This window comes from Aquarana catesbeiana, linkage group LG07 (genome assembly GCF_042186555.1).
Source record: "Aquarana catesbeiana isolate 2022-GZ linkage group LG07, ASM4218655v1, whole genome shotgun sequence".
Lineage (NCBI taxonomy): Eukaryota > Metazoa > Chordata > Amphibia > Anura > Ranidae > Aquarana > Aquarana catesbeiana.
In genome coordinates, this window is record NC_133330.1 from 237,460,910 (window position 1) to 237,486,852 (window position 25,943).

A 25,943-nucleotide genomic window follows, 5' to 3' on the forward strand; every position below is an offset into this window, starting at 1 on the left:
CTCACCTTTTCTTCTTCGGACATGGTTTTTTTCCAGATGCCCCAAACAATTGGAAAGGGGATTCATCAGAGAAAATTACTTTACCCCTTCTCTCAGCAGTTCAATCCCTGTACCTTTTGCAGAATATCAGTCTGTCTCTGATGTTTTTCCTGGAGAGAATTGGCTTCTTTGCTGCCCTTCTTGACACCAGGCCATCCTCCAAATGTCTTCTCCTCACTGTGCATGCAGATGCACTCACACCTGCCTGATGCCATTCCTGAGGAAGCTCTGCACTGGTGGTGCCCCGATCCCGCAGCTGAATCAACTGTAGGAGATGGTCCTGGCGCTTGCTGGACTTTCTTGAGCACTCTGAAGCCTTCTTCACAAATGCAGTGGAAAGGTTTTTTATGGGATTAAGTTAATTTTCATGGCAAAGAGGTACTTTGCAATTAATTGCTATTCATCTGATCACTCTTCATAACATCCTGGAGTATATGCAAGTTGCCATCATAAAACTGAGGCAGCAGACTTTGTGACAGTCTCAAAACTTTTGGCTACAGCTGTACATAGAAACAAGTTTCTAAGCTAATATTTACTAAAGAATTTTGTTTTTTTTTGTTTGTTTTTAACTGGTCAAATTTACAGATTTACTTAAACAAAGAATACAGTTTCACTTTAAGGCTAAATAACTGTTCAAGTAAGTTAACACTGAACACCGTTACGTCTGTATACTATAATGGATTACGCCAATAAAGAAATCTAAGAAATCATCCAAAAATGGAAGCAGCAACAGTTGACTATCAATACTGGAACAGTTACACATGACACTGATCTAAAAGCAACAGTCAAAAGTAGCTGGGGAGACCTGTTGCTGGGTCAGACTATTACCTTTTCTCTGGAAAGACGATCAATTCCCTCCAGCTTATGTGTAAGCCGGTCTGATTCTTTATTAGCCTCTGCCAGCTGCTGTCGGGTTTCCATGAGTTCCCGATGGGTTAATTGCATCCGTTCTCGGGCTAGCCGTACTTGCTGGTTTAGCTCGGTCTCTTCTTTCTGCTGCTCTGATATGCGGATCTGCTGCGACTTCAGTGTCTAAAAAAAGCAAACAAAACAGTTCAATTTTTTTCCATTTTGCATGGAAGAAAAATTAATCTATAATGTAGTATATTTTTCTCAATGAAGATTCATTGACATTTTTCTATTTAAATGCGACAATGGACATTAGAAACGCTACATAAACCTTTAGGCTAGGTTCACATTGATGCGGTGCGGGTTGAATCCGTTTTGCAGTGCGATTTGATCAGTGTGAGTTGATGTAGTTCAGAGGCAATTCTAATGCGTTTTTCATGAGAGTTGGATACAGCTGCGACCTCTCTCTCTCAAAGGATATAAGCGTTTTGCATGTGGTTACCATTCAAGTCTACGGAGGTAAAAATCACACCACACTGCTCTCAACTCAGAGGACCCCGCATATACGTGAATGGCCTCCATAGACAGTCATGTTATTTCAATAGTCATGCGATTCTATGCATTCTGGAACACATCAGAAATTGCATCAGTGTGAACCAGGGCTTACAGAAAGTACTAATCACAATACAATGCAGCTGACATGCATTTTCCAACAAACCTTTTGCAAATTTTCAGGCAGCATACTGTAGAAGAACCAAAGAATAAATGTCCCATAACAAGTAGGAACAAACTTACAAATATTATACACAGAGAAACAATGACAAAGAAACATGAAGGAGGGTGTAGAGAGTCTTTGCTATTAGTGAACTGTTATCTATTGTTAAATAAATAATGGGGTGAATGGCGCTTCCTATTTGGGGGGTATGTGAACTGTATGCGCAACACCAGAGCTACCAAAACCACTGTAATGATTTACACATTATGTAATAACCCCCTATAAAATTAGATCTATATCCAAACAAATCAATCAATTCTGAATAATAGTGATCAATTATGCCATGAAATAGAAGATGAAAAATAACAACAAGGTGTAAACTAAAGTTATATGCAGTGCTAAGCATATGTGCAATACTGTGCCAGTCTATTACAAAATGTGCATCATATCAAGTCCAGTATGATAAAAAAAAAAAAAAGTGTGTTGTTTTTGCAGTAAAAAAGTGAAAACTCTGCAATAATCCAAAGAATTGTTGTATCAAAAAAAAAAAAAAAAAAAAAGTTCAAAAAATTCAAACAGTCTGGTGACTCTTGTGCTCAAATTGACCGGTGACTTCTGTGCTCCCCCTATAGCTCCCCACTCACAAGCTCCTTATACCCCTACAGGGGTGACAGGCAGTATGGAACATCATAGGTAGTCTTCATAGATGGTTTCCTGTGGTCCCTCTAGCAATGGTTCGTGCTTCCACTAAGCCAGGACATCCGGATCGGTCAACCGCACATCACAGCCTCAGATCTCCAAGTTATAAGAGAACACAAACAGCGTGAGATTGCAGAGGTGGAAGGAAGCTCTGCAATCTCACGTTGTTTGTGTTCTCTTATAACTTCGAGATCTGAGGCTGTGATGTGCGGTTCTGGTTTAGTGGAAGCACGAGCCATTGCTAGAGGGACCACAGGAAACAATCTATGAAGACTACCTATGATGATCCATACTGCCTGTCACCCCTGTAGGGGTATAAGGAGCTGGTGAGTGGGGAGCCATAGGGGGAGCACAGAAGTCACCGGTCAATTTGAGCAAAAGAGTCACTAGACTGTTTGAATTTTTTTTTTTTTGGATACAACAATTTTTTGGATTATTGCAGAGTTTTCACTTTTTTTTACTGCAAAAACACCACTTTTTTTTTTTTTTTTATCATACTGGACTTGATATGATGCACATTTTGTAATAGACAGGCACAGTATTGCACATATGCTTAGCACTGCATATAACTTTAGTTTACATGTTGTTATTTTTCATCTTATATTTCATGGCATAATTGATCACTATTATTCAGAATTGATTGATTTGTTTGGATATAGATCTACTTTTATAGGGGGTTATTACATAATGTGTAAATCATTACAGTGGTTTTGGTAGCTCTGGTGTTGCGCATACAGTTCACATACCCCCCAAATAGGGAGCGCCATTTACCCCATTCTTTATTTATACATACTAGCCCCATTGTGGGTCTATCAGGGGAGGCTGCATACCTTCTTTTCTTTTGTAGTCCTAAGTGCGAGTTTCTGTTATCTATTGTTGTTAGTGGTTCATTTAACATGTTCTGTAGTATTATGAGGTCTGGGACTGTCTCCAGATTTAATGGGTCCTGTGTTTTTGAAGTGTAACCAGCTTTCCCAGATTTTCTAATATGTTTTATAGTCAGCTTTTTAGATAATTTTAATCGCTTCCGTTAGTAGTATCAGTTCTGCTATTGATGGTGAACCAGGAGTTTTACAATAATTTGGGATCAGGCTTTGGATTTGGCTTTGTTCAAGAAGTGGGGTAGCAAAGATTTTTTTCTATTTAGGGGCAGGTCAAGATGTGTAGTAAAATAAGGGGGACCCAGGAGGAGTCCTGTGGAAGGGTCACAGTTGTGATTCTCTCTATTGGGTCCATAATTTGTTTCCAGCTAGGTTTGATTAGTAAACACTGTCTACTAATATGGAAACAGTAGTAATAAAAAGCCAACACACAATCGCTGCTTCTTGATGAGGAAGGGTTAGGCTGAAACGCGTTAGTATTTAAGATGTTGTTACTGCTATAGTGCAAAATAAATTTCATAAGAAGGAGCGATCATGTGTCAGCTTTTGATTACTATGGATTTATGTTGGACGGCATAGCCAGAGCACCACACATCCCATTATCTTTTTATTGCGGTAGAGCTTGGGTGAGTCTTTACACCTAATATGTAAACAGTGCCTGAAGCCAGTCTGCATCTCCAACACAGCTGGGAAGTTCAGATGTGTCACCTGTTTTGGCGTGCTGTGTTCCTGTAACACTGCACCAGGAGTTTAAAATTGCTCTCTGATATAGCAGTATTATTAGAAGAGGTATGAGTTGGAAGAATCATTTTTGATAAGTGCTCATCAGAAAGGGAGCGAGACAGTTCCTGCTCCCAGCGAACCCAGTAGTCTGGTGAGTATACATGTGCAGCTTTTAGGAGCACTTTGAACAACAGTAAGATACCATGAGAGGGACTGGTTGTGAGCAAGACGACTTGCTCTATCAAGATAAGAGAGTCCAAGGCCGGCCATACACCAGCCAAGGTTTGAACCATTAATGAGCAGGTAGAATGTACCAAGTTGATCAATTTGGGTACAACCAGCCTGCCAGATTCTCTTATTATTATCACTAGCGGCTGCTATAGCTGCTTGCAATAATCACTGTCTTCTTCTGGTGGTTTAATAAGAGATTAATTCCTATAACATCTGCTACATCTAGTGGCCAAAAAGCAAAACAGGTTTCTCATTCAATACCATATTTTGGCCACTAGATGAAAGTAAAAGTCGACAATTTCTATGGAATGTACTTTTTCACACGACTAGAAGTATTAAGCATATCATCAAAACCAAACTAAAGCAAATTGTTTACATACATGGAAAAGAAAGGGAAAAGCTGCTGTAAAGGTTTTAAATTCACACCCGACACAGGCAGTCTACCTAAAGCTCCACCTCTGATGTGTTTCACTCAAAAAGAAATTATTTGTAGGGTATTGTTTCGTAAAATTATTAGTTGTTAGGGAAGAAGTACCTTATACACTCTTTCCCATTGGTCTATTTTTTTTCCAATAAAGTGGAACTCCAGCCAAAAACACAAAAATTAATTACACATTAAATGAGAACATAAAACAAGCTTCTGATGCAAACCAAGCTTTTGATACAATAATCTCAGGTTCAAATAAAGAGATTTTCCCACAGTACTGATGGTTAGCATCATTCAAACCTCTTCTGCCTCTTCAGCGAAACAAAGTTTACGCATTCGGAACAAAGTCAGTTAAATTGACTGGTGTGCTGCGTTTCAGTGACTTTGGGAGCTATGGTGGTGCAAATGGGTTGCTGCTGTGGAGCAGTGTACTTGTAGCATACTGTTTTCTGTCTCACTTGTATGAGAATGTATTATAAGCAGAAATCAGAATAGCATGTAATGCAGGCAGTCTCTACTGTATACATGTATAATGCACAACTGGTTTTATAACAGTCCCATTGGGCAAACACTGTATTATTGGCATTGTAGGCTGTAAGATGTTGTGCTGTGATTAGTGTGCAGGCATGTACAGGCTTGTATAACAATGGCTGCGCTGTCCTAAACTCTTGTATATCCCCTGTCCAGATCACATCTCACTGTATTTTCTAGAGCTATAGAGGATTTTTTTTTTTTTTGAGTGGAGCTAAATTATATTTTTGACTGCTCTGAGTCTCCAATCAAATCACTGAAGTGTGATTTCTATAACTGATCTAGTTGTGGCAAGATAGCTGTAACTTACAGTCTCAGTAGTATTAGCAGACAGTGACTCGATCCATATGACATCTTGCAGATCGTAGAAAGCTTTCATCCAATACTTGTGCAGATCTTCACAGATGCACATCAGATAGATCTAAAAACATAGTACGTGTAGCTCCAGCAATAACGTGCTCAGAACAGAAACGAAGGACACACTAAAGCGAGGGTGGGACTAACTATACAGAGCATTGCCTAGCTATAGAGGGAGGAAGGGACACAAACAATGTATGTGTAACATGATAAAACCACTTACTCTGAGTCCATCTGGACCCACCCCAGTCTGTTACTGCACAGCGAAATTAGCTAATTTCTCTGTTTCTTTACTTTCTCTTCCTATCGGCATATTTCTTGCACATGAACTGACTGGCTCAGAATATTGTTTACTCTCACACTTTGCTATACAGGGACTGCAAGAGGCGGCTACCAGGTCAAATTCAGTTAATTACACTGCTTGCAACTAAAATATACATTTCATGATGCATGATTGATTACAGGGCTTCTTTTTTTTTATTAGCCTTTATACTAAAATAAAATTATTGGAGTGTGAATCTAATAAAAGACCACTTACCTGTTCCATTTCAGTTAGAGTTGCTTGCTTTTTCTCAAGTTCTTTATGTAGGTGATTCAAAAATTGATCTTTCTGAAGCAGGTCAAAGTCTTTTTCTTGGAGCCGATCCCCCATTTCTTGTAGTTTTTCTTGCAGGGACGAAATCTGGGAAAGATCATAGAACACATTTTAACAACTCTATGAATACTAAGAACCATATCTAAATGGCTAGCTTTGTGTCTTTATGTATGCATTTGTGCATGTGGTCAGGATAAAGTGATCCCACAAGGGACACTCATTTTTTTTTTTAAAAAAGCGTAACTATACTCACCTTGACTTCGGAGCTATGCGATGTCCTGGAGATTCCTGATGGCCGAGGACATCTTTGAGCGGCTGGCTTATAGGCATCGAACGCTGGCCACTTTCCCTGGCTGGGTGAGAATAATGTCAATCCCGCGTATGCGCAGGAGTTTTTGTTGGCTTCGGCATTCCTGTATTTCCAGCTCACTGTACAGGGGTGGACAGGTAGGTAGTTAATTTTAATGCAGAAAAGACAAAGCATGTCTTTCTGCATGAAAGATTCTGCCTGTTCAGCCATTTTTATTTAATACCTAAAGTTCCACTTTGACCATTTTTCTGACTAGTTAGGAGTAACTAACAGGCCCTTTTCCCACATGAATGACAATGAATCTCATCCCTTTGTTAATGACATTCCCTTAGTGATTACAGCACAAAACAGAGGTAAAAGAGTGATTATATACAAAAAGAGTTTTCATGATGCAAGATTTCACCTGCACATGATCCTATACTCTTAATCCATGGTGAGATTTTCAACTGCCCTAGAAATCCTTTAAAAGCCCAATTGGAGTTTTTTGGGAAAATAATGCAAATTAAAGCAATGTGGCTCAAAATAGCAAATGATAATTCACTTATGGTGTTTTTTTTTTTTTTGGACACCTCTCCTAACCCCCAAAATAAAACTCCTATGTTTGGCAGTACACTGTGGAAAAATCCTTCCTCCAGTGTCTGATCCTCCACCTCTCTTTCCCTCTAAGCAGAGCTACAGTACAGCTCCTCAATTGGCAGGGATCGCAAACTTTGCTGATTACAGAGCTATAAACTACAATTGGGTTTCAAGTGAACAAGCAAGTCAAGTGCAAGGACTGCTAACCTGTGACATACGATCTTTTGTTTCCAGTTCAGATTTCATTAAGGCAGTTTCCAGATGAATAATTTTCAGTTCCAATTCTTCTTTGTGTTGCCGAATGGTTGAATCCAGTTGGGTTAGCTACAGAAAGCGAAAAATATAGCTAAGTGAGATTCCTAAATAATATCTATAGGTTAGGTGACAGCACAGGACTTCCCTTCCAGCAGTACACAATGACAGCAATCACACAAAAGGTAACTAAACACAATAATGACATAAGAGGAAACTTATTGTGATCCCCAAGTACCAGAGTAATGAAAATCTACATATGTGTAGTATCCTTCAGAATTCTTTTGGATGCAGACGGGAGGGGACACTGAAAAGGCCCCAATGAGTCTCTAAAGAAAATGTGCACAGATTATTACAAGCAGTAAATGCACATTAAAACAAGTCCTCATGTATGTATGTAGCTATATGCATTAGGGGGAAATTTGTTTTCAAATTTCACAACAGAGGCACAGAAATATTAAGTTTTTTACTAGTAATTTCAATTGCACCAGAAACTTGACAGCCCTCTAATGTAAACACAAAGTTGGTCCTTCAGTCATATTTTAAACTTTCCATCTATTAAATCTTCTGCCCTTGTTGTTTTAACTTTGGATAGCAAAACATTTTTTTTCTGCCAGTAAATACCTTATACAGCTCACTTCCTGTTTCTTGTCTGGTCATTAGCCTAGGGCTTATGACATTATGCACAGCTCTCTCTCTCGTGAGAGTGTGCCAGGAAGGGAGGGGGGTGAGTCATAAGAGGGCCAATGAAAACTGCAGGGCTGCAGAGCCGGAGGTGTGCCTCTGTGTGTCTGTGTAAATCCAGGAAGTGAACAGGCAGCCCAGAGTTAAAATGGCTGCAGTCTTCGTTCCAGGAGTAGAGAATTGGCAGGTGGAATTCTTGAGTTGCCAACAGTTTTTCCCAGGGGAATGGTCTATTCACCCCAACATATTTTGGGCTGTTTGCCAAAGATGGGGGGCTCCGGACATAGAGGTTCAACATGAAGTTAGTCAACTTTGTGGCCAGAACAAGGGATCCACTCGCATGCGGAACGGATGCATTGGTGACCCAGTGGGATCAGTTCTCACTGATCTATGCATTCCCCCCTATTCAGTTGCTGTCTCGACTTCTTTGCAGGATCAAGCTGGAAAGAAAGCCAGTAATTCTGGTGGCACCAGCATGGCCCAGAAGGTCATGGTATGCAGAAATCGTAAAGATGGCAGTGGAGGGCCCATGGTCCCTCCCACTAGGGCCAAATCTGCTCTCACAGGGACCGATATTCCATCCTTCCTTACGGTCTCTAAATTTAACGGCCTGGGTACTGAAACCCACATTCTGAAGAAACGTGGGCTTTCCAGGTCAGTTATCTCTACCCTGATTAATGGAAGGAAGCCAGCTTCCAGAACTCTATATTAGAGAGTCTGGAGGGCTTATGTTTCCTGGTGTGAATCCAAGGGTTGGCACCCTCGGAGATATGTCATAGGCAGAATTCTTGCCTTTCTACAATTAGGGGTAGAAATGAAATTGGCCTTGAGTACTTCTTAAGGCCAAGTCTCAGCTTTATCGGTCTTATTTTAAAGATCACTTGCTACACATTCTTTAGTCTGGGGTTTTATGCAAGGGGTGATGCGGCTTAATCAGCCCGTCAAACCTCCCTTGAACCCTTGGGACTTGAACTTAGTTTTGTCTGTGTTACAAAAACAGTCATTTGAACCAATACAACATATTCCCCTAGTCCTTCTGACAAGGAAGTTGGTATTTTTGGTTGCTATATCCTCAGCAAGGAGGGTTTCGGAATTGGCTGCTCTTTCTTGTAAAGAGCCATATTTGATTTTTCATGAGGACAGAGTGGTGTTGCGCCCTCGTCCAGGTTTTTTTTTACCAAAAGTGGTCTCAGGTTTCCACCTGAACCAAGATATTGTCCTGCCATTGTTTTTTCCAAAACCACATTCCAGGGAAGAGAAGTCACTACATTGTCTTGATGTGGTGAGAGCAGTGAAAATCTATTTAAAGGCAGCTGCTCAGATTCATAAGACTGATGTCTTATTTATTCTGCCAGAGGGTCCTAAGAAAGGACAGGCAGCGTCAAAATCCACTGTGGCTAAGTGGATTCGGCAAGTTATAATTCAAACTTATGATTTAAGGGGTAAGTTTCCCCCTTTTCAAGTTAAGGCGCACTCTAGCAGGGCGGTTGTCTTTCCTAGTACTGCTCCCCAGCCTGAAAGGCTGGCATCCGTTGTTACCACTTTCCAGATGACTGGTCTGAAGGATTTTCCTTTCAGCAGATTCTGGATTAGTAACCACCAAGTGAGGCTTTGGGACACTCTTGGGGACAGCTACCTTGGCAAGTCTAAAGTTTGAATTGTTTTGTTCCAAGTTGACAGGATACTGTTTTGCAACAGTCTTGGATGGAACTGGGCATAGGGAACTGCTTCAAATGAAGCCACCATGGTTCCTAGCAACCTCATGCAGAGGCAAATGGAAGGATCAGCTTTTGACCTGACCATCCGCACCAGCTCTCTTATGGAGCTGATCTTTGCCTGAGGCAAGAACACCTTTTCCTTGGCTATGATCAGACCCCCTCTCCCCCCCTTCTTTTTTACATGTATATTTTAGTGACCTCCCTGTCTTACATTGTGGATTCCGTGGTGTTGGCTGGGGAGACTACCCTACCATCTTTCATGCCACTGACTCTGACCACTCCACCTGCCAGTATATGCGGATTTGTACATCCTTAGGTAGGCTCTCCACCTTCTGCACAACAATATTTTTTTTTTTTTTTACTTTCATTTGGATTCCAACCTTATGTATTGGTTTGATGTGCTTTTTTCTTAGATCTGCATTTTGGACCCCAGCTCACATACAGGAGCTGCGCACAGACCAGGACGCGGTCTCTTTTGGATGCCAGTAGGGGACGCTGTTTAGTCCCCCTTTGGCTCGTCTTAGTTGCCATTCATACATATTATGGGCTAATCCATTAGGGCACTGCGTGTGAGGAACAATGCGTAAGGTTGCATACTGTTCTTTTTAACTTTGTGGATGCTTAGGAATACAATGTAAGTGACCTTTTCTGATGTAATCGATCTGGAATAGAAACTGTTTGTATGAATTATTAATCATTGATACTTTACGTACCCCCAGATATCAATCTCTCCATAAAGAACCCTGACGAAGGAACTGTTTTCTCTGAAACGCGTCGGTTCAAGGAGTCATATTGATTTACCATCTCATCGGTTTTTCTATTTTGTATTCATGTCTATATGCATCCATATTTTTTATATCTTTCTATTTCTATTTTTTATATATATATTGTTTTTGTATAATAAATGATTTAAACGTATTCATTCCTTGTTTGTGGTAGTGCCTCCAAAGTCCCATTTAGGGGTATTTTTCTTTGGTTCTAGCTATTTCGGGATGTGGCACATCCCTATCTAGGCTCCCCTGTCAGACCCTCCTTTCTTACTATGATCAGACCCAAGTACTCCAGCCTTTTTAGCGGTATTAAGGAAGATTTCTCTAGGTTGAGAATCCAACCCAAACTTTCCAGATAATTGGCTGTAGTGTGTACACTTTACGTCAAACGAGCCACTGACTGATCTATTAGCAATAGATCATCTAGGTACGCTACGACTATTATGCTCTGTGCCCTTAACCTGGCTAGAGGTGGGGCCAGCACTTTTGTGAACACCCAGGATGCTGTGGCTAGCCCGAAGGGCAGGGCTACAAACTGGAAATGCTCCTGTTCTAACTCGAACAGCAGAAACTTTTGATGAAAGGGAAATATAGGAACATGCAGATGCATCCCTGATGTTGGTAGATGCCAGGAGTTCTCCTCCTAGGAGGATAGAAACTACTGACCTGATCGTCTCCATGCAAAAGGAGCGAATCTTAAGGAACGGATTTAGATTTTTTAGATCTAGAATGGGCCTGACATCTCCATTTGGTTTTGGTACCATAAAAAGGTTTGAATAAAACCCCAAACCTTGCTCTTTTGTGGGGATCTGTATGATCACCCCATGAGATATTAATCGGTCTAGTGCCTGAAACAGAGATTGTCTTTTCTCTGGATCTTTGGGAACGCTTGACCTCAGGAAATGAGACGGTGGAAAGTCCCGAAATTCCAGCTTGTACCCCAGTGTTACTGTGGAGATGACCCATCTGTCCTGAATTTCCTCTTGCCAGACTTCTGAAAACTGCAGAAGTCTGCCCCCCACCTTGGTGAGGGGGGTTGCCTCTTCATGATGAGGCTTAAAGTGGTTGCAAAGGTAATTTTATTTAAAAAAAAAAAATAACTAACATGTCATACTTACCTTCACTGTGCAGCTCGTTCTGCACAGAGTGGCCCCGAACCTGCTCTTCTGGGGTCCCTCGGCGGCTGTTTCAGCTCCTCCCCGCAAGAAATAACCACCTTAATGCGAGCTCCCTCGCATGGTGGTTAGTTGTTGCGGGCGGGCCCCCTTGATACAGCTGGCGGCTATAGCCGCTCGCTGTATCACTCGGCCCCGCCCCCCGGCGCGCCGCGTCATCGGATGTGATTGACAGCAGCGCGAGCCAATGGCTGCGCTGCTTTCAATCCATCCACTGCAGCCAATCAGCGACCAGGCTGAGCTGCAATAGAGATGACGGGAACGAGCAGCGAAGATTCGAGGTGTCAGGTAAGTAAAACGGGGGGGCTGGGGGCGGCGGTATTGTCAAAAGTTTTTTCACCTTAATGCATATAATGCATTAAGGTGAAAAATTTTTTACCTTTACAACCCCTTTTAGGATTCTGCTTTGCAGGTTTCCAACCCCAGGACTTCTTTTGAGCCTGGGTCTGACCCTGAGGTTTTCCTCTAGAGTCTGACGGCGGAGGCCATTGCCACTGCCTAGAGGCGGAAGCCCCGGGCGCAGGGGAAAGAGCCCGTTTAAATGAAGGGCGTTTATACTTTCTTTTGACCGGCAAAAGAATACTTTTCCCACTAGAAATTGTTTGGATATATTTGTCCAATTCTTCTCCAAATAGCCGCTCCCCATGAAAAGGTAACCCAGTTAGGAGGTTTTTACATGGTGCTTCAGCTGACCAATTTTTTAACCACAGGATTCTATGCATATGCATAAGCATAAGCGTAAGGTGGGACGCCTGGTGAATAGAATCTTTAATGGCATCTATGGCAAAGCATAACGCTTTTGGTAGTTCAGCCAATTCCCGAGCTTGTTGTGCAGGAACCTCTCTAAGGGCCTGTTTAAATTGGTCCTTTAGGGATTGACAGACGCCTATTGCAGCAACTACAGGCTGAGTAATGGCACCTGCCAAGGAAAAAGTAGATTTTAACAGGGATTCCAACTTTTTAACTGTTGGATCCTTAAGCATTTGTGCATTGTCTACAGGACAAGTTAGGCCTTAATTTACACTGGAAATCGCAGCGTCAACTGCTGGTACTTTCCATTTTTTGGAGAATTTCTCCTCCAGGGGATAGAGAATTGAAAATCTCTTAGGAGGGAAAAATGCTTATCCAGATGATCCCATTCGGCAAAAATGAGCTATTCTAGTAATGCATGTGCTGGAAACGCATGCAAAGGCTGAGAAGTTTTTGGCAGGGGGGGGGGGGGCGTGACCGGATGCTAAGGTGAGAGAGAGAGGTGCAGCTGGACCCAGTCCCTGCTCAATCCCCACTCTCATGCTGAAAATTTCAGGGTAAAGCGGAGTGGGAGATGCTGCTGGTCCGTTCTTGTGGATCCTGCTATAGCTGGTGCGAAAGACGCTGTGGAAGGAGAGGAGAGGAGCCGGTGTCAGCGTTGGAAAAATCCTCGTGCTCGAAGCTCTCCCAGGAGGACTGACAGCTGCGCGCCACCTGTGTGAGAGAGAGGGAAGCGCGCCTGCGTGGGATCGAGCGTGAGCGGCGAGGGCAGCTTCATGAACCGGGCGGACCTGTGCTACATCAGCCCTGAATTGGAGGGGTGAGTGACCCGCATCAGTGGGATTTGGAGGATATATAGGGAATGTTGATGTTACCCTGTATAGCAACTTGAACCCCTTTACATGGTCAGGACATTTATCATTGCTCAGCCAGTGGAGGAAAAAGTGCTGCTTTTTTGGGGGAGTGAGGCTGTGGCAGCCCCCGCTGAGGGGTACACACTGAAACAGTCGGTTCATCATGACCAGAAAGAAGGGGCAGGAGGAGGCATCAGCACAGGAAGGCATAGGGGTTCTAGCACAGCAAAACCCCAAAGAAAAAGGAAGCCAGGTAGCCGCCAAATTAGAATGGTTCGCCCATACACCAAACCAACCCGCAAGCTCGACACCTAAAAAGAGCAATCATGTAGGGGGGACACAGCATCAATCTAGCCAGCCTGGGAGGAGAAGCCTAGCCCCTATTGGGGGTGCAGCTGTGAACTTACCATTGGATCCAGGGGCGAGTGGAACGGTGGAGGGGGGTTCTGCCTCGAGCATGGAAATAGGAGATGGCGCATTAGCACCAACAGCCGAGAAGGAGCCATCATTGAGAGACATTTTCCTAGCAGTTAATAGCTGCAAAGCATCAATCATTGATTTATCAGCACAAATGGAAAGTTTTAAAGATGAATTATTGACGGTAAAAAATGATATGCAGGTGGTCTGTACCCGGACAGCAGCCCTGGAAGACAGGATTAGTCAGATGGAGGATGATGTTTTTCCTTTAAGACAGGAAGTCTTAGTTATGAAAAAGCAACTTAATGAATGCATGCAAAAAATGGATAGTATGGAAAACAGACTGCGCAGCGAGAATTTAAGGGTGCTCGGTCTACCTGAGGGCTGCGAAGGCAATAATCCTGTAAAATTTATGGAAGATTGGTTAAAGGAGAGATTTGGGAAGGAATCACTCTCAGAATTTTTTTCCATCGAGCGTGCGCATAGAGTGGCTACTAGGACGCGGTCTCCGGGGGGATATCCAAGACCCCTGATTTTCAAGCTGCTATGTTTTAGAGATAAAACCACTATTCTTCGGAAGGCAAGAGAGATGAAGAATATTCAATACAGAGGCGCAAGGATCTCAATTTATCCTGACTTTTCTCCTGAGCTCCAGAGGCAGAGAGCAAAATTTTTGGAATGCAAGCGCAAGCTTCAGCAACTAAAAATTAATTATGCATTATTATATCCAGCACGCTTGCGCATAGTGGCTCTGGGGGAAACTCAATATTTTGACACTCCCACCGAAGTCGCAACTTGGTTAGAGAGAAATGAAGGAAGAGTACAGCGAGAAGAGAAAATGTAGAAAAGCAAGGAACTTAGAAGTCAAAAGAGGACTCTTTTTTCCTGTTTTTTCCCTTTTTTTAACATGCACATATATATAAAGGAAAGGGGAAGTGGGGATGGGGGGATTATGTAAATTTGATTGCTTATATGCACAATGGAAATAATGGGGATAGCTCCCCTCTTACTGGGTCCGGGGGTTGTAGTTCTGCTTTTTTCACCTTAAGTAAATGTGGCCGGTCACAATAGAAGCCATAGGGGTAGGCCCAAAATTGGGCAATGGGGTGGTAGGTGTGTATGGGTGTGTGGTGGGAAGGGGGGAATGTAGATTTCAAGGTAAGGGTGGGAGGGGTAGGGGGAAGCTCAACTCACAAGTATCACAGGAGTCACATTAAGAGGTGTTTTAATTTTGCTAAGGGATATAAGGATATAGGATCTACTGTATGATGTACGACAGAGGTGGCTGTAACAGAACCTGGAATTTAAAAAAGAAGCTTACCATATGTTCTTGGAACGTTCGGGGAGTAAAAGATCATTTGAAAAGGCAGACGATCCTCTCTATGGTAGATAAGGGAAGGGTTCAAATACTCTGCCTGCAGGAGACGCACTTGGATAAGGATTCAATTAAGATAATGGATCATAAGAAATTTCAGATACAGCATCACTCTACTCACACCTCTTATTCAAGGGGTGTGAGTATTTTGATAAAGTCAGGGTTGGCCTTCTCCTGCAGCCAGAGTAAGGTGGATGTATTTGGACGGTATATCTTTCTCTATTGCCGAATTGAGAATAGGAAATGTGTATTAGCTAACATCTATATCCCTCCCCCATTTGGGAGGGAGGTTTTGGATGACCTAACTGGATTTATGGCGGGTTTTTCAGAGGTCCCGGTAATAGCGGTCGGGGATTTCAACATGGCTATGAATAATGGAATAGAACAGGTTTCCACCAAAAAAGTTCGTTAGAGGCACACCTAAGAGCCCTCTTTCACAATATTGCGATGAGGTGGGATTGGTGGATATCTGGAGAAGGAGGCATCCCGAGGTGAGACAATATTCCCGTCACTCCAGGACACATGCCACCCTGTCCAGAATAGATCTAGTGTTGGGCAATGAGGAAGCGCTAAACGTAGTGGAAGAAATAGTCTACGAGCCAAGGGGTTTTCGGACCACTCACCAGTTATAATTGATTTAAAGGGTGAGAGATGTTTTAATAAGGGTGACTGGAAAGTAAATCCCTTCTGGCTCGAGATAATTGAGGATACAGGTACTGTTGTAGAAAGGTTGGTGGAATTCGCAAATCTAAATTTAGGCACTGCTCCACTAGGGATAGTTTGGGATACCCTGAAGGCTTTTCTCCGGGGGGTCCTAATCCAAAAAATATCCCACATTAAGAAACAATCACAAACGGAAGAACTAAAAGTAAAGGAGAGGGTTAGAAGAGCAGGAGAACGGTATGTTGAGGTACCAACCCCATTTAATCACGAGGCGTGGGTGGAGAGGCAAAATGAGTATAGCAGAATGGTTTTGGAAAAGATGGAGAGGAAAAAATCATTTAAAAAACGGAGGTTCGCCTGTGAGGGAGAGTGTGTTGGGTGGACTTTGGCCCTGATTATTAGGGCCAATGGCCCTCCAAACACCATACCGGCGATTGAAGGGAAAGAGGGAATAATAAAAAACACTAACCCAGAAATATTAGAAGAGTTCAGGGAATACTTTAAAAACCTATATAGCTCGGCACAGAAAGACGTGGTTGGGGAAATGAGAGATTTCTTTGGACAGCTAAAGTTAACCCCCCCTTGCGAAAGAAGATCGGGAATGCTAGAGGCTCCACTAACACTTGAGGAGTTACAAAGGGTTGTGGCAGATATGGCAAATCAGAAAGCCACTGGTCCCGACGGCTTACCCATAGAAATATTCAAAAAATATGGGGAGATTTTGCTCCCCATACTTTTGGAGGTGCTTAATGGAACTGGGAAGGACGGTAATTTACCTGCGTCTATGACAGAAGCCATTATAATAATGTTGCTGAAGGAGGGGAAAAACCCATTAGATGTGGCATCATATAGACCGATATCGTTATTATGTTCGGACGTGAAGATTCTGGCAAAAGCCCTGGCAACAAGGCTAAAGAAAATAATCCCAAAGCTAATTCATATAGATCAAACCGGGTTTATCCCGGACAGAGCTACAAGTACGAACATAAGACGAGTATATTTAAATATGCAGATCCCCATAGTAAATAGCGGTAAGAGAGCTCTCCTCTCATTAGATGCAACCAAGGCATTTGACTGCCTGGAATGGCATTATATCTGGAAGGTACTGGCGGAACTTCAATTTGGCCCCAGTTTCGTTCATTGGCTGAGTTTATTATATGACAAGCCAAAAGCAAAGATCAGAGTTAACGGGAGTGCTCAGAGTGGTTTCAATTAAGAAGGGGCACTAGGCAGGGGTGCCCTTTGTCACCCCTCCTGTTTGCCCTAGCAATGGAGCCGTTGGCCGCTGCCATAAGGGCTTCTCAGGGGGTACAGGGGTTTAGAAGAAGGAGGGGAGAGGAGAAAATAGCAATGTACGCGGACAATATTTTGTTATTCCTGGGGGACACACAGGACTCATTAAGGACGGCCATGGGAATAATTGAGGACTTTGGCCATTTCTCCGGGTTAAAAATTAATTGGGAAAAGTCAGCAATATTACCAATAGACCCTCTGACGGAGCCCCTCCCACATCAAATTCCACAAATTAAGGTAGTAAGTCAGTTGAAATACTTGGGGATTAATATTTCAAAGGATCCGGAGCAATATATTGCAGAAAACCTAGTTCCATTAATGAAAAAACTTAAACAGAAATGTCGGGTGTGGGGACGGTTGCCTCTTTCGGTCGCCGGGCGCTGCAATCTGATAAAAATGGTTTGGATGCCGCAAATTCTATATATTTTACACAACTCACCAGTTTGGATTACTAAACGCTGGTTTAATAAAATGGATAGCCTTTTTAGAGAGCTGATCTGGAAGGGTGGGGCAGCAAGGATTGGCTTGCAGGTGAGAAGGGTGGATTGGGAGTGCTGGATCCGGGATGCTACTTTTTGGCATCTCAAGTCCAGCATATGGGAGGGAGTAATAGGCCCGGGAATTGGGTAGCAGGGAATAACGTATTATTAAACTACACTAATCATGATACATAGTAGAAACGCTGGAGGCGGACTCCTTTGGTACTAGATGTCCCACCACTCGGTTGATGGTTAAGAGCTGGGCTAAGGTTAAAAAAATAATGGGATTTGTGGACTTCTCGGAGTTCTCCCCAATATGGGAAAATAACAAGCTCAATGAGCTAAAAATAATGGGGAAGATCGAGGAGTGGGACCGGCAGGGCATCCATTATTTGCTGCAGCTTTATAATACAGGGAGACTAAAAACATTCCAGGAGCTAGTGAATGAATTTGCGATCCCCAACCGATCATTCTACAGGTACTTGCAATTAAGGCATGCCCTAGATGCACAATTTAACGGAAAGGAGCCATTATGGAGTGATATGTGCTCTTTGAGAAAGCTGGCCGATGCAGAATCTACGAAAGGCTTAATTTCTGATATGTATAGTAGTTTGAGAGTTTCGGTCCAGGGCGGAAGACAAAAACAGGAGGAAATGGGAGGAAGAGGTTGGGCCATTATCAGACAGTCAATGGGAGTATGTTCTGTCCTCTGGACCTAGGGTCTCCCTCTCCCCATCACAGGCAGTCTCTCATCTATATTTGACATATGGGGTGTATTTAACACCCTCAAAGCTGTTTAGGATGGGGAAAAGGCTAGATGCGAGGTGCCAAAGGTGTGGAGGAGAGAGAGGAGATTTGCTGCATATGTTCTGGCCTTGCCCCAAGTTGTACAGATATTGGAAAGGCATAGTGGACAAAATAAACTCCATATTTAAGACGTCACTGAGCATGGGTGCCAAGACCTGTCTATTGGGCCTGACGGAGGAACAACAGCTCGCAAGGGACACACAGACCGCAATAGTTAGGTGCTTGTTTCAAGGGAAAAAGCTCATAGCTAAGAACTGGCAGAGAAAAGAACCCCCGACGTTCGAAGGATGGGTGAAAGAAGTAGAGGAGGAAATCAGTAGAGAGAAGTATATATCTAATATAAGAAAAGGAGTAATTATAAAAAATTTGAAAAAATATGGAAATTTTGGGTGATGTGGGAGGAGCATAGAATGAACGGTAGATGGGGAGAATGAGGAATGGGAGGGTTGGGGGGAAGGGAGCTGGGGGGGAATTTAATGGTAAGGATAAGGGGATGAATAGGGAAAAAGGGGAAAACTCTCGAACATCCCTTTGATAAAGGAGGGTGTTTCATTGATGTTTGTTTCTTTTTGCTTACTATGTGGATTATTGTACAAATGAGGTAAATATAAGGACTGCGTAGATGTTGGACATATCAGTCCTTATCAAGACGCTAATCTTCCTTCCAGACCCTGAAGGGTGGAGGAAAGGACATCTTCATTAACGTATTCAGGGGCTGAGATGTGAGAAGCAGTTGCACCATCAATTTGTTCCAATGGCTCACCCTGGCTTGCCATAACTGGTAATTCAGGCAAGGATGACAGCGTGGAAATGCAACTCGAGATCCTAGCACCTGGGGGTAAAACCTTTAGTACCTTTTTGGTCTTTGTGGTGTCTTTTTAGTACGCATAGTTCTAAGCACAAAACAGAGGCACTATACAATTGCAATTAATCGCTGAATATAGTCATGAGATTTAAAGCCGCCGTGAAGTTAAGCCTGTATCAGGAATGCCAGTTTGCAACCCTCACGTGTCCCACAGCTCGTGTCCCTGTGTGCAGACTGCTTGTTTTCTCCTCGACCAGCCGAGGATAGACTGTCACAGCTGTAGTTTTATTTGTTTTAGCATGCCGTGCGTCCTTGTGGACGTTCACGGCACCGCGCTCAGACCCCGCCCAATCCGAAAAGTTCCGCCTCTTTTTCACTTAAAATGTTCCCGCGCTTGTGCGTGGCGTTTTCGGACCCAACACAGGGGGGAGGCGAGACCTGTTTAGCAGCAGGCAAACAAAACAGCATTAAATTAAAAACAGTACATAGTAGCAGTATCAGAACAGTGGGACCTACGCGGGAGGGGGGGGGTAATGTAAGGGGGTATAGCACTGATGTCCCTCTAACCCTCAGGCCCCTTCAGGGGGAGAAAGAAAACATTTGGCAGATTTCTTTTACCTGAGAGAAAAAATCCTCTTGCACACACTGCTGCGGCCACACAGAGACTGACTGAGCTTTACAGTGCAGACAACAGATTAAGGTATGTGCATAGACTCCCTCTAGTGGAGAATTAAGGCATGACAACATTTTTTCCCTTAAAGAAGAACACATAGGTACTTTTAGTACCGAAGTTTCTTCCCTTACCTTATCCCCACCGCAGGATTTGCTGAATTAACAGACAATCCAACCTTCACCCATCACGGCGGGCTGCGTTTAGCAAACCTTGTCCCTACAACGGGTTCCACTCCCTTGGACCCGTAACTGCACCCCACCAGGAAAGCTTTAGGTAATGTAGCAAGACCTAAGCCCTGGTTTCCTGGGGTCCAGCCCTACAAAGAGAGGGGTTACAGGCAAAATCTCGTACTTCGGATACAAGGCCCCGTACCATCCACTTAGGCCTCAGTGGCACTTTGGATGGATCTGGTCTATGGAGGCTATTTAAATCCAGCATGGATCCCTCCTGGAGCTCCTCAGAGCACATCTTCACTCGTGACCAAAACAGATGTGCTCCTGGAAGGAGGAGGGGTTATATAGCGAGTGAACTTCCTGTATTGGGTATACCAGTGACCATCACCTGAAGGTGGCCTATAACCCATTAAGTAATTACTTAAGGCTCTGTGTCCCATGATGTACGATAAAGAAAAAGATATGCTGCATTTTTTTCGCAGTGCAACTTACCGCACTGCATGTCACCACTTGTCAAAATATCTCAGCTTAGCTGTGCATAAACGTTAAAGAAGTGTCAATTTGTAACTCAATAAAGTTAAAAAAAAAAAAAAAAAAACTTAAACAGTGTGATGTGCTTTGGTCACATAGCAAACTGTACATGCAGAAAGACAAAAGAGGGCGCACAAGCCTAGTGCGTTAGCATAGTTGATAAAGTTGAACAAAGACACCAGTCCATCAATTTCAACCTGTGTGTATGTGTGTGTTTATGTCAATATCATTTCCTATATCCCTGTATGTTGTTCTCGCTAACATGCCCATCTAAGAGTTTGCTTTAAAATTATTGACACTTCCCGCTGATACCACCGATTGTGGAAGGAAGTTCCACATCCTTACCGCTTTCACAGTAAAGAACACCCTATGCAGTTTAGGGTTGAACCGCTTCTCCTCCAATTTCATTGAGTGACCACGTGTCTTCTTAACCTCCCTGAAACTGAATAGTTTTCTCCCTATGCTAGAATCACCATTAAAGTATTTGTATATTGCTACCATATCTCCTCTCAAACGTTGCTTCTCCAGGGAGAAGTTTAGTGTTTGTAGTAATTCCTCGTAACTGAGGTCCTCCAGTCCCCTTGTTAGCTTTGTTGCCCTTCTCTTGACTCTATCTAGTTCCAGCACATCCTTTCTGAGGATTGGTGACCAGAATTGCAAGGCACTCAAGATGCAGCCGGACCAGAGTTTTGTAAAGCGGTAGAATAATCATTTAATCTCTTGCGGAAATATCCTTTTTCAATCCATGCTAATATTCTGCTTACTTTGCTATATTGTCCATCTACCAAAAGTTGGTGGTATTTGTGCGCATTCATGGAAATCTACTGTGTGTGCGCAAATGTGCCACTGGTTTCTTCCAGCTCCTAAATGCCTGGAAGAGACCAGCGGCACATCTGCACTCACGCGGGTCCTATGAAAATGTCAGCATGGAAGAATGGTGGAGTGGAGGTAACTCGGGAGCGGTTTAGTTCCTCTTTAAAATTCAATTGGGCTTTAAAATACTGATTAGTGTCAGTTCACACAGCATGAAGAGATAGCAAACATACCTGGGCTGCCCTCTGTTTTAGCTCCCAGTTCCTGTCTTTCAGTGCCTGGTCCAAATCCAGCAGCTCGTGGTCTCTTTCATCCAGTTCATTCTTACATGCCCTTTATTTTACATTATAAAAACAAAGAAAACATGAAAGGTAGGTTTACCAACCAATAAAATGTCCCTTTAATACATTTTCTTTTATCAGGTCAGTAAGGCTACTTTCACACTGAGGCGTTTTTGCGCTAAAAATAGCACCTGAAAAGCGCCTGTAAACTGCCTCCTCTGCAGCCCCAGTACGAAACCCCGAGTGCGCTTGCAGAATAAGAAAAAAAGTCCTGCAAGTAGCATCGCTCCTAAACCGCCCCTGCCAATGAAATCAATGGGCGCCGCTGCCGAAGTGCCTGCAAAGCGCTTAGCGGAGATTTTCGGGTGCTTTTAACCCTTTCCTCAGCCGCTAGCAGGGGTTAAAAGTACCCTGCTAGCGTCCTAAAAGTGCTGCTAAAATTAGCGGCACTTTACCGCTGACGCCCCCCCGCCCCAGTGTAAAAGCAGCCTAAGTTGTGGCACAATGATGTAATTATGTATAAGTGTTTGCACTGTTCTTTGTAGGAAGCATGACTCCTATTCTTTATAGAAAAAAAAAAAATTACGGATGTTTTACTGCAACAGACTCTGAAATATCCTTGTGAACAAACCATTGGGTGAACCTGCCCTCCGTTTAAACTTTTAAAAGTAAGCATCTAAAAGCAGACACCTCAAGATGCCTCATATTACTTTTAAACGCCCTGTGTCAACGAGCTTTGGAATGTGTAGATGGCATCACTGAACATCAATACGAGATGCTTCTTAACCACTTACCGACCGGCTCCTGTACATATACATCGGCACTTTGAAGATGGATATCTCGGTAACGGCAGCAGCTGCTGCCACAACCGAGGTATCCATCTTTACAGGAGCTGGTTCTGTGTACGATAATGGTGGTCTCTGCAGCAGGCTCGCGGCGAGATCACCGTTATCGGCGGCGGGAGAGGTGCCACCCCCCCTCCCGCCGCTCTTCCGGAGCCGTCGGTAGCGGCGGAGGAGATCGGGACCTGTCACTGCTGAGGTAAGGAGACGAGTGAGGCTAAGATGGCCGCCACCCGTCTCCATACCATAGGAGGGCGGAAGCAACGTCATGACGTCAACTCCGTCCATATGTCTTAAAGGCATATTTTTTTTTTTTGTCATTTTTTCAAACGACTTTTTTTTTTTTTTTTTTTTTTTTGCATTTTAGTCCAAATATGAGATCTGAGGACTTTTGACCCCAGATCTCATATTTAAGAGGACCTGTCATGCTTTTTTCTATTACAAGGGATGTTTACATTCCTTGTAAGGAATAAAAATAATCCAAATATTTTTTTTTTTTTAAAAACAGTGCAAAAATAAAGTAAAATTAATAAGAAAATGAAAAAAAAATTTTTTTAAAGCGCCCTGTCCCGACGAGCTCGCGCGCAGAAGCGAACGCATATGTGAATAGCGCCCGCATATGAAAACGGTGCTCAAACCACACATGTGAGGTATCGCCGCGACCAGTAGAGCAAGAGCAATAATTCTAGCCCTAGACCTCCTCTGTAGCGCAAAACATGCAACCTGTAGAATTTTTTAAACGTTGCCTATGGAGATTTTTAAGGGTAAAAGTTTGACGCCATTCCACGAGCGGGCGCAATTTTGAAGCGTGACATGTTGGGTATGAATTTACTTGGCGTAACATTATATTTCACAATATAAAAAAAATTGGGCTAACTTTACTGTTGTCTTATTTTTTTATTCAAAAAAGTGAATTTTTTCCAAAAAAAAGTGCGCTTATAAGACCGCTGCGCAAATACGGTGCAAAAAAAAGTATTTCAATGACCGCCATTTTATTCTCTAGGGTGTTAGAAAAAGAACAATATATAATGTTTGGGGGTTCTAAGTAATTATCTAGCAAAAAAACCTTTTTAAACATGTAAACACCTAAAATCCAAAACGAGGCTAGTCCTTAAGTGGTTAAGCTTCATACACTCTGTTATATTTTCTGCAGATTTTTGTTTTCAGATTTACCAAAACCATGCAGTGCAAAGGCCTGCCTGATGGCATACAAATTGAAACTCAATTTGTAGTTTGAGCCTCAAAAGGTAAGATTTTGTGAGTACTGTTAGGAGATCGTTGCTTAAAATCCTTTTCTTAGATAGGATAGAATACTCAGACCAACAGTCATGGGAAAGGTGACCTTTCTACAGATAACACCCTAAATATAAATTCATTTCAGGGTTTGCTTACCTTAATTCTTCTGTAAGGGCTTGTATTATGACTTCCTTTTCTTCCACTAATAGATGGGTCTTTGTAAGTGTCTCTTGAAGTTCTTCAACATGCTTGAGATTGTCCTGCAACTGCGTATGCAAATGTTGAAGCTCCATTTCTATTTCTTCTTTTCTGTTAAGATCCCTTTCAGCTCTATTCACTCTTTCTTGTAACAAGGTGACTAAAACAAGAAAAAAAGATTATATTTACTTCTCAAATATCAGAGGAACAACCAATATATTTATTAACAGCTGTGTACTGTAAGGGACTATCCGACTGGATGCACACTATATAGCCAAATGTATGCGAAAACCTGACCAATCACATCTATATGGGCTTGTTGGCCATTATAATCTAGGACCATGGCCAACAGCATGGAGTTGCCACCCAGCCGCTGCTCTTCTAATAATATTTTCCGCAAGATTTTGGAGTGTCTGTGGACACTAAAGGGACCCATGACTCCTCTGTTTGGGACTCCGGCTCTTCCACTGGCACTACAGGGGGAAAGTTTTGAACCTTGAAGAAAGGAGGACCACAAACGACTTGCCCAAGTCCTTCGTTTAGACTCTTCTCTGATGAAAGACACTTCCTCCGGCCCATCCCCCCATACCTCGACGCATTAGCTGCAGAGGCAGCAAGTGATATCCTACATTCGTACCATCCCATCCTTGCCTGATATACTTACTGATTTAACGGACACGGAGAACATGCTGCTTCGGGCCAACCCCACCACACATGCGGTCTCTAAACTCTACTCTCCCATATATATGGTTTCTAATCCCGACCTCCCCCATACACACAAGCCTGGAAGGTAGACTTGGGCCATTTCACCTGTTGACTGGCAAAAGAGCTTCATTCTGACTCACAACATATCCTTAGCCTCCAAAGCTCAAGAAAAAGGGTTCAAGTTGTTGACCCGTTGGTACAGATGCCCCTCCTCTTTACACTGGATAAACCCAGGGCTCCTGGGTACCTGCTGGCATTGCCTGTCAGCCAAAGGAACTTTACTTCACATTTGGTGGGAATGCCCCCCTGTGCGGAGGTTCTGGCAAAAGTTTCTCGACCTGTACTGCAGGCTCATGGCGACCTCGCTTACACCCTCTCCTGAGGTAGTTCTGCTATCTATGTTCCCTGGACCGCTCAAAATTGGTCAAAAAAGACATTCTGCTTCACTTTCTGGCAGCAGCTAGAACGGTTCTGCCCAGACACTGGAGGTTGACGGACATGCCTTCCCTGGGGAAATGGGCAACTGAGGTGGACCAAATCAATAGCTTGGAACAAATGTTGTCGCAGGAAATCGGGTAAAGAGGAACAATTCTCCAAGACCTGGACCTCATGGTCTATGTTTAGATACTCCTCGGAATTTATTCCATGGGCAACAGAGGACTCTAACATCACATCTGTCTGACCTAAGTGGAATGTCTCCTTCTCAATATCTACTTTACTGCTTTGACCCCTCTATTTTCACCATCATTCCCCCTCCTCTCTTTACATGAAGCAACATTACACAAACACCCGAACCATAATCTCTAGACTAGACAGACGGGAACTCTGTGACCCACAGAGTTCCCCCCTATGAGAAATTGTGTTTAGCATAATAACAAAAGAATATTTATAATGGATGGGCAGCGCATGTTGATAGTGGTGCTCACAGACCCTCAATATGTCTTAATAGATGCTATGGCTACACAGGGTTATATACTAAATTAATTCCGTTGAAGCTAACAAATTCTCTATACAATTTGACGTTATGGTACCAATATTGAAATGTCTATTTCTATCTTTATGTCAATGAACGATACACTTGTGTAATGTACAGCTCTTTCTTTCTATTTCTATATAAAAAATTTATATGTGATGTAAAATCCACTTTAATAGAACTGACATCTTTGGACACTGATATAGCCTAAAGGGTAACAAAAAAAAAAAAAAAAACACAAACAGTTTATAGGTCACATTCAGCCTGGGTTCACACTGTAGCAATGTGGGAATCAGAGCGATTCCCACATTGCATCTCTCCCGCAGGCAGTTCCTCCGTGAACCACTGCGGGTGTCAATACAAGGTTAATGTCACCCCCAGATTGGTTCACAAATCACAGTGCGAACTGTGGATTCAGACAAGAATCAGATAGCATGGGTGAGAACACCCATGCGATCTGATTTCAGTGCGGGGGAAAAAAAAGTCCCTGCACCTTTTTTGTGCGAATCCAATGCGAGTACAGCCATACAGTTTGTATGGCTG

The 25,943-nt window shown here is 43.0% G+C and overlaps 1 protein-coding gene across 4 annotated transcripts in view; it reads right to left on the reverse strand.

Annotated features, from left to right (window-relative positions):
- The window catches only part of CCDC18 (coiled-coil domain containing 18), a 207,509-nt gene that overhangs the window by 27,369 nt on the left and 154,197 nt on the right, over positions 1–25,943 (reverse strand). For all 4 annotated transcript variants that reach the window (XM_073593126.1, XM_073593128.1, XM_073593127.1 and 1 more), the window contains 5 exons: positions 23,681–23,882; positions 21,399–21,498; positions 7,141–7,257; positions 5,991–6,134; positions 868–1,071 (listed from right to left, as the gene is read on the reverse strand). In XM_073593126.1, coding sequence (XP_073449227.1) covers positions 868–1,071; positions 5,991–6,134; positions 7,141–7,257; positions 21,399–21,498; positions 23,681–23,882 — 767 coding nt within the window. The remainder of the gene's footprint in view (positions 1–867; positions 1,072–5,990; positions 6,135–7,140; positions 7,258–21,398; positions 21,499–23,680; positions 23,883–25,943) is intronic.